Source organism: Bos mutus, chromosome 28 (assembly GCF_027580195.1).
Source record: "Bos mutus isolate GX-2022 chromosome 28, NWIPB_WYAK_1.1, whole genome shotgun sequence".
NCBI lineage: Eukaryota > Metazoa > Chordata > Mammalia > Artiodactyla > Bovidae > Bos > Bos mutus.
The window spans coordinates 1-9,632 of record NC_091644.1 but is presented as its reverse complement, the minus strand read 5'-3'; the positions used below and the strand labels follow the sequence as shown (position 1 = coordinate 9,632).

The window sequence follows — 9,632 nt, the reverse complement described above, 5'->3', positions numbered from 1 at the left end:
AGAACGATGCTGAGCAGCCAGGAAGATATGAAAAACGCAGGCAGGAGAGGAAAAGGGAAGGAGGAGGAGACAGTGACCAGTAGGGTCAAATGTAACCGATGGTTGGTAGAGATGGATGGATGAGGCAGAGACATTGGATTTTGCAACAGGGGAGAGTTGGAGAACTTCCTTTAACCCTTGCTCCTGGGAAGTGAGGCTGCCCGTCTTTTCATCTAACAAATCTTTCTTGTGTGAAGCCAGTTTCAAACTTTATTCTGAGGGATGTATTCCATAGGAGCCCTGCCTCTGGCCTTATCCTGTGGCTCTGTGGAGAAGCCCTGGCCAGCAGAGGGTCACCATTTTATTGAAACACTGGAAAAATGCAGCTCTGGGCACTGCCCATCCCCCCCCCCGACCCCCACCGCCCCAACACACACACTACGTATGTGTGTGTGTGTAGGAGGAGCTCAGAACTCGCAGATCACGAGGCGCTGCTCTCCGCAGACCTTGTCATTCCACTTGCCGTTGGGAAAGATCTCCACACAGTTCTCTGAGCCACCATCATTGTTGGGCTCCTGGGGGGCCCAGTTGGAATAGACCAGGGGCTCCCCGTGGGGTAGATGAAAGTACCCTCCTTCCTGGTGTCGCTCATGCTCAGGAAAGCAGCCTTGTTCTGGGCTGTGGCCAGCTGAGTCAAGGCCTCGTTTTCAGCTGCAGAACGTGGGGAGGGCAACTGTCCTCCAGCCTGTGTGCAGATCTGCTGGGCATCCTGAAACGTTTTTTCAGAGCCTGCCGTCTTAAAGATCTTCTCCCCGACACTCCGGCCATTAGGGAAGAGCATCGCTAGGGGAAGAGGAGAGTTAGGTTGGGGATGCGGCAGCACCTAGATCTTGTGCTTCAACTGGAGTCCCCAGCTCCCACGAGGGTACCAGGGCACCAGATAGAACAAAAGCAAGGCACTTAGCTCCTGATAATCCATCATGCAAGAGGTGAGGACCCTGGAAATCAGGTGCTTACATAAGAGGCCCAAAGTTGCCCAACTGTTCGATGTAGACAAGGATCAGACTTTGCTGGAGGTAACACTAAAGCTTGCACTTTCTGTTCCTCCCTATGTTGCATGCCAGAATCAAGTTTTCAGTTCTCTGTAGGTTGGAATGACTTTGGGAGGGAAATGACACCATGCAGCCCAGGGCAGTTCCTGGAAGTGTGGAGAACATCATACTCACTCTAAGCCCTCCATGGTGATTGGGTACATGGGGTTGCCACAGGGAGTTCTGTGCTATCTGAAGGGGTGAGGGCAAGGAAAGGATGGGGGTGCATCTGAGAACAGCCTAATATTGGCCTCGACATGCGTGTGATGAAAGTCACTCAGTGTCCCTGGACCACTGGGCAGTGTGTGTGGCAATAGTGGGCAGGATGGGCTCAGCACTAAAGACACCCCTGTTTTGGATCCAGAAGACCATGTGTTCATCCTGACCTTGGCAATGATGGTCCAGGTGGACACAAGAAAGTCACTTTCCTTCTCAGGGTCTCATTCCTTATTTCTAAAGTAGGGGTATACTGTAAAAGAGTATCTGTTGGGGGCCAGAGTGAGGTACTCCGCCCGTGACAAAGGTCATGAGGAAGGAGGCTCGACATACGCAAAGGCGGGATCGAGCCTCAGGAGTCCCCCTGGAAATCCTCGAGCGTCTACCCCCATAACCAGAGCCTGCCTACTTTACTACTTTGTGCTCACCTACACCTCTGACTTTACGGGGGGCTGTCCCCCACCACCTCTTTTGGAGAAGGAGTTAACTTAGAGCTCCAGTTTATAATAATTCCTGGGCGTGGTAAGAGTGTTTTAACCTACAAACTCCTCTGAAGGTTCTCTAGCCTGCCTGACAGGCTCGTCCGGCCACATGTGATTGCTCACAGCCTCCCAACCGTGAGAGGCACGAGATGCTTTAAACCTTCTAAAAACAGGTTCCTTAGAAAAGTTAGAAAACTATTAGTATAAGTATAATGGGCTGATTAGAAATTGTATTGGTGAAGGGTTTTTCATTTGTTGAGCCAATGTTTGTTGCTAAGTCTCCACATCCCCTGCCCTTACACACATTAATGAATATATAGAATTAACCTTTGATATTAATCACGTTAGACCTTAGGCTAAGTAAATTCTTTCCTTAACTAAAACCCACTACACCCTCACCCTGTAGGAATGTAACTTTATTTGGGTGGCGTCTGTTTTGAGAATAATCAGCCCTGGAGAAATAAGTGTCCTGATTGACTGACCGCTGTCACAAGGAGAGGGTCAGAATTGTCAGCAGGCCCCCCTGGCCAGAAGATGATGTAACACCCCTAAGACCTCTGTATACATTTGTGTGAAGCACCTGACTTTAATAAAAGTCAGGACTGCTGTCCCCATGTGACTTTTGTATAACATCTCAGTGTATAAAAACAGACTCTGGAAAATAAAGAATTGGGATCAGTTTCTCGAAATACTGGTCTCCCCATGTCGCTCTCTCTCACTCTGGCTGGGTCTCCATCTGGGCCTGGAACCCACCATGCTTACTAATTATGCCTGGGCTTCTAAGATCCGACCGGGGAGGCCTCAGTGTCTCCTCTCCTTCGGGAGAACGGAAGGACACCTGCGGCCTACGTAAGTGGTGCAAACTTCTTGTCTTGAAGTTTTATTGGTCCCCCGCGTAAACCAAGCTACTCAGCCTCTTTTCTCCACTGAATTTTCCTACTGAGCTATCCTTATTCTATTACTCTTTATATCTCTAATTAATATCTAATTGAAGCTATCGTATCCTGATCCTCGCCGACGCCGTCTCTCCTTCGAATACCCTGGATCAGCCGGGGCTGGTCCCCGGCAAGTATCCTCTGTGTGACGTAAGTATCTCTTCTTATTGTAACCCATCCCCATCACTCTGACTTCTAGGGTCATACATGGAAATTTTGAGGGCTCTCTGGACTCTTTAGGAACCCAGACTGCACCCTGACTGTCTGCCCTTCTCTGAGTAGCTTCAACAGGTACTCAGGGAACAGATTCTCTGGGGGGTCAGGACGGCACCCAGATCAGCCCTGAACAAGGTCAGTGTGAGTCCATGTGACACTACTGGGCTTACACCCCACGCATCTGGGTGGGTGTGTATTTGTATCAGTGAATACGCCCATGTGTCTATCTGAAGATACATGGGCAGAGTTAAGGTCCATCTGGATAGGAAAGGTCATGTGTACATGGTGCTCATGTATGTAGATGATGTCACATAGGTGGAAGGAGGAAGGAGGAGGAGGATGCTTCTGGAAGGAGGAAGACATACCAAACGCTGGCAACTCTCATCCTTAACTACTTTGGTACTTAGTTGGCTAGAGTTCTAAGAAGCCAACAATATGTCTCACCATATCAGGCCCCTTTATGCTCTGCTCCTTCAGAACATTTTTTATCAATCACTGAGTTTGGATGAATGATGTGAATGCAAAGCTGTCCTCAGGGAGAGCAGAAAAGGAGGAGGGGCAGTTGGTGGAGAGTCCCAGGGCACAGGGCACTCAGTGTGCTCCAGGAGGCCTCTGCCTGCTTAGGATCCAGGCTTAGAGAAGAATCTCTGCTTTAAACACCACAAGAGGTGTGGGGGAGTCCCGAACTGACCAGAGGCTGGAGGCAGCCTGCTCCTGCCAGACCTAGGGGCATGTTTAGGGAGAGATACTTGGTGATCACATACTAAAGACAGGTCCCCAGCAGCCTTGAACACCACATGAAGCATCCCAGCCCCACCCCCATGACCAGGTATGGATTCTCTGCTGCCCTGGGCTGTGTGGCTGCTTCTCTGCTTCTTGCATACCTGGCCCCACGGAAGAAAGACAAGGGTTGGGTATCCCCTTGTCTGTCATAGGGACCTGCCCAGGGTATGCTGGGATAAGGTCTGCTGAACTGGTGACACTGACCACTTCCTCCTCCTTGTTCCGTGTATCTACTTGCAGTTCCTGGAGCACGGCTCTGTCCCAGCCTTCTCCTTAGCCCCACTCCTGCCCCAGATCTAGGTCCAGTCCCAATCATGGTCCCAGCAAGTCCAATTTAGACCCAAGCCCAGCAAACTGCAAGCCAAACCCAGACTAAGTCTGAGGTCCATACTTGGGGCCTGGCTCAGGGTCAGGTCCAGGAACTCACCTTTCTTATACTGAGAGAAGGCATTCTGGAGCCGTTGTAGTTGTCCCTCTAAGATTCCCACCCGCTGCCTGAGAGCATTGACCTCTGCAGGAGAGAGAGGCCAAGTGAAGACAGATCCAGAACAACCTGGGGTCACTCAGAGCCCAGGACTCAAGGGAAGAGTGTCCAGGTGGAGATGCAAGTTGGGGGTGGGGTTAAGGAGGTAGAACAGACCCTAGGAATCCCACCTCTGCTAACCTAGCTGGCCTCTGCTTCCCACAAGATTTCCTGTGGTTCTCTTGTGACCAGTATCTCCTGAGCAGGTCCCTGCACCTCACTGACAGTGAACCAGATGTCATTTTAATTCCAGATTCTGTCGATAGCACTTCCTTTTGCATTGCAGGGGGTGGTATGGTTGTAGGAGAGGAATACACATAGCTTGAGTATTTCCCATCCATTGAGTTATTTGCTGATCAGGGTTATCTGATGAATTGGAGAGGCAGGTTTGCTTGTCATAAAGATCAGATAGAAAATCTGCTCAGGTTGTCCTCCAGCGAGTCACAGAGGCTAAGACCAGAGTCCACCTCGCCATACACCGTGTCAACTTTTCCTGCTTTGACCCCCACCTGTAACTAAATGGGTTACCTGAGAGGAGCTGCTGCTGCTAAGTCGCTTCAGTCATGTCCGACTCTGTGTGACCCCAGAGACGGCAGCCCACCAGGCTCCCCCACCCCTGGAATTCTCCAGGCAAGAACACTGGAGTGGGTTGCTGTTTCCTTCTCCAATGCATGAAAGTGAAAAGTGAAAGTGAAGTCGCTCAGTCGTATCCGACTCTTCGAGACCCCATGGACTGCAGCCTACTAGGCTCCTCCGTCCATGGGATTTTCCAGGCAAGAGTACTGGAGTGGGGTGCCATTGCCTTTTCCACCTGAGAGGACAGCTGAGCTAAATAAGGCCTCCTCCCTGCCCTGTACCCAACGGGGGCCTCCAAGGCTTCCTTACCTGCAAGCCCACTCTCCCCCTTTGCTCCTCTTTCTCCAGGAGTACCTCTGTCTCCCTTCAGTCCTGGGGGGCCCCTGGCACCTGAAGGCCCCTGTGGACCTATGGCTCCAGCAGGCCCTGGGATCAGAGAAGTAGAAATGGGTGAGTGCTGAACATATATTTCAGCATTTTCACACCCCTCCCCCCAACCTCCACACATGAACTTCCTATCCCCCAGCCATACACCCTTCACATTTACAAATGTCCCTCTGTGCCTGAAAACTCTCCTGCATCCTCTCTGTACACTGACTGTCCCATAACCTAACAACCAGCCTTCCCTGAATACAGATAGTCCCTGCTGCTCATACCACCCTCTACCCGGAGACAGACAGTTCCCAGAACCCAACACTGGCTCTCATCCTGGAATGCCAGCTCTGATCTGGAGGGTGGTGGGGGTGGGCACAGGGGAACATGAGCCCAGCCCCAAGTCCATTGCTCACCTTGTGCCCCAGCACGTCCAGGGGCTCCGGGCTCACCAGGGGCACCTCTCTCTCCTTTGAGACCTGCAGGGCCTGGGGAGCCCTGAATGCCTGGGGCACCCACTCCTCCTGTAGAAGGAACACATTGGAGAAACATGGCTGAGAGTGCGCTCAGCAGGTACAATCTCCTCAGCAGTGCAGCTTGTCACTCACAGCTCCAGGTGAGAGAGCGACTTGGGAGACTGCTCCTGACTGCTTGGTCTCCTCTAGGAAATTCACTCGGTGTGAGAATATGGGGGGAGAGGCCCAGGCCAGGCCAACCAGTTGCGGAGGTTCCAGGCTTTTCCAAGCACTGTGCACATACCCTGGTCCCCACGAGGGCTGCCAATGTCACCCCTCCCTTCTCCCTCCCTCACCCACCACATACCACCCTCCTACCTTTGGGCCCAGTCTCTCCTTTGGGGCCTGGTGTGCCTGGAGGTCCCATGCTCCCCTGCTTCCCTGAGGGGCCCTCTCTTCCAGCTGGTCCAGGCATACCTGGAGGCCCTGGGAAAAAGGACCAGCCCAGTCAGTGACACTGAATCTCCTTGGAAGTGGAGTGCATAAAATATGGGGCTGTAATAGAAGTCAGACAGGCAGCCTCCTCCAAAAGATGTTTCTCTCACTCTCCGCCCTCCCCAGGAGCTCCAGCGTTCCCTGAAATAACCCCGTGCACCTTGAGAATGACCTTCTTCCTCTTCCTGGGGAAGAATCTGTGCATGCCTACTGCCATGGCCTAGCGGCAGCACACCATCTGCAGACACCTGCATTCCATGCCCAGCTGCTCACCAGGTGGTCCAGTGTCTCCCTTTGGTCCGGGTTCTCCAGCAGAGCCATTGTCTCCTTTCAGCCCAATAGGGCCAGCTAGTCCAGGCATTCCTGCTCGTCCTGCAGGTCCTGGTGAACCTGTGGCAGAAAAGACGGACATAAAGCTGACCCAGCCAAGGAGGAGCCAGCTGCCTCTAGAGTCAGTGCCCTGGCATTCCTTCAGGGTTCTGTAGGGTGTAGACACTCCCCCTTCAGGTGACTGGTCCAGTGGTGATGCAGGAAATGCATATCCCCATCCCCTTTTTACAGGAGAAGGAACAGGCTTGCAGAATTGGAGGCAGATCCAAACCAAGACTCGCCTGATTTTGCATACAATGCACCTGCCCCTGCCCCAAGGCCACGGTATTTATGGCAGTTAAGTCTGTCAGCTTTTACCCTGGACCATGGACTCCCTGCCCTCCCCCCTTCCCAGAACCAAAGTTTATGGCAGAAGTGACACCTGACACTTACCACCAGAGAAATAGACATCAAAAGCACAATGAGCTGTCACCTCACACCTCTCAGAATGGCTATTATCAGACAGCAAATAGGAAGTGCTGGAGAAGTAGAGAAAAGGAAAGCTTTGTGCAGTAGGGATGCAAATGGAGCAGCCACTATGGAGACAGCATGGAGGTTTCTCAGAAAGTTAAAACTAGAGCCACCGTAGAATCCATCAATTCCCCTTCTGAGCATTTAACTAAAGAAAATGAAAACACTAACCTGAAAAGATATATGACCCCCAAGTTAATTGCAGCGTCATTTATGGTAGGCCAGACATGGATGCAGCCTAGAGCCCAAGTATCTGTGGATGGATGAACGGATGTAGAAAATGCAGGGTGCATATACAATGGAACATTATTCAGCCATAAAAGGGAATTAAATCTTGCTATTTTCAGCAACACTGGTGAACTTTGAAGGTACTATGCTTAGTGGAATAAGTCACAGGGAAGGGCGGTACCATACGATCTCACTTACATGTGAAATCTAAGAAAACAAATAGAAACAACATACTCACAATACAGAGAACAGATTTGTGGTTGCTAGAGGTGGGGTTGGAAAGTGAGCAGAATGAATAGAAATCTTCAAAACGTACAAATGTCCAGTTTAAAAAAAATTGATTCCTAGGAATACAATGTACAGTGAAGTTACTATAGTTAGTAATCCTGGGTTGCATGCTTGAACATTGCTGAGCAAGCAGATCTTAAAAGTTATCATCACACACAAACTGTAACTATGTGTACTGATGACATTGGCATGACTTATTGTGACATCATTTCACAATATATGCAAATATGAAATAATTATGATATACATCTGAATCTATTATAGATCAATTCTATTTTAATATAAAGAAGAGAAAAATCTATGCAACATGTTTTTAAAATTAAAGAAGATAGTCAAAATTAATGTGCATCATCAAGTGATAAATGTAGGCTATAAATACTCTATTTAATTTGAATCAGTTTTTTCAACATGTCCACGCATGTGACAGGCATGTGCACATGTAACACACATTGAAAAAACCACAAGAAGAGCATATGCAAGTGTTAACAGTTATTTTATCTAAGGGGCACAATTCAGGTAATTTTAATTTGCTTCTTTTTGTGATTAGTGATCACATGTTAATTGTTTTGTAAAAATGATCAAATATTTAAAAATCACATTACCTTAAGAGGGCTGCCTAAGTCTGAAATTATGAGAGATTTACCTTCAAAGACTAAAGGGAGAAATAACTATTGATTCAAGAATTATACACTCAATTCTGTGAGCTTGGTTATTCTTTTTTCATTGAGATGAAATTCACATAATATAAAAATAAACTTTTTTTTTTTTTTTTAACAGTGATGTGTAGATTGCAGGATCTCAGGTCCCTGATCAGGGATTGAACCTGAGGCCTGGCAGTGAGAACACCGAGTCCTAACCCCTGGACTTCCAGGAATTTCCTATAATTAGTCATTTAAAGTATGTGATTCAGTGGCATTTAGAACATTGACATAATTGTACAACTACCACTTCTCTTTAGTTTAAAACTATTTCATTAATCCCAAAGAAAACCTCATACCCATACTCCCTCCCTACCTCCTCCTAAGCCCTGGCTACCTCTATGCAGCTGCTTGTCTCTGTTACCTATTCTGGATATTTTATATAAATACATACAACATATGACCCTTCGTCTCTGCCTTTTTAAACTAGGAGTAACATTCTCGAGGCTCATCCAATTTGTAGCACATCTCAGTACTTCGTTCCAGTCTATGGCTCAGTAATGTTCTATAGAATGAATACAATACATTTTCTTTATTCATTCACTGTGAATAAATGTTGATAGACACTTGGGTTGTTTCCATCTTTTGACTGTTGTGAGTAAGCATTCATGTGCAAAAAGACAACAAAAGAAATCTGTCAGTTACTACTAACTTGTTCATTCACTTATTTGTTCATTTCCTCATTATTTCATTTCTCTGTTCACTGAGAATCTCTCTGTGGAACATGGCTTTCTGCCTAGCACTGAGCAGGAAGTAAATGTCAGCACCAGGTCCTGGTCTGCAAGGAATTTGCCACTGAAGTTTAAACCATGAGGCACAGGTAATGAGTGAAGAAAACAGCTTATGAGATGTCCCTCATCCCATCCCAGTACCCCCAACCCATGGACACACATGTACTCATAGGAAACAGGACTTCAAGGCTGAAGAGGATTCAGAGCCCTGGAGAGGAGAGGTGACATTTCAGATCTGGAAACCACTCCCCCAGGGTAAGAAGGGCCAGTCTTGCCCGGGCCAAGAATGTGCAGGTGGAGGGAGACTGGGGTATTTGATGGGTGGTGAGAGCCTCTGTGCTGGACATTGTGTCCTGCTCTTAGCTCCAATTCTCGCTAGGTAATCAATGGGAGCCCCGAGGATGGGCCCCACATCCCAGACACCCTGTGCTCAGGCAGAGACACCTGGTCCCTGGCTGAGCCTCTCCTGGGCTCCCCCCTGGCTGGGGAGGGCAGCAGGTACCTTGGAAACAAGTCACTCCTTAGAAGGGAGCATTAGAGGTTGCCCATCCTTTGCACAAACCATGGCGGCCATGAGAGCAGGGAGGTAGAGGAAGGGATACTTTTCAATTCAGGGCCCCTCAGGGAGCTAGAGAGAGCTGGCATTTTGAATACCACCCCTCCTCTGAGATTACTTCTAGGCAGCATTTTCAAGCCCCAGCCCATTCATATTGGGAGCTACTTT

General features: G+C 48.9%; 1 protein-coding gene across 1 annotated transcript; it reads right to left on the bottom strand.

Moving 5' to 3' along the window:
- Positions 1–222: 222 nt before the first annotated feature.
- On the bottom strand, positions 223–9,600 carry SFTPD (surfactant protein D). The gene is given in 7 exon segments (XM_070364605.1): positions 223–583; positions 586–822; positions 4,130–4,213; positions 5,111–5,227; positions 5,590–5,697; positions 6,007–6,114; positions 6,397–9,600. Coding segments are annotated over 7 exon segments (930 nt in total). The 5' UTR covers positions 6,536–9,600; the 3' UTR covers positions 223–446.
- Between the last annotated feature and the right edge of the window lie 32 nt (positions 9,601–9,632).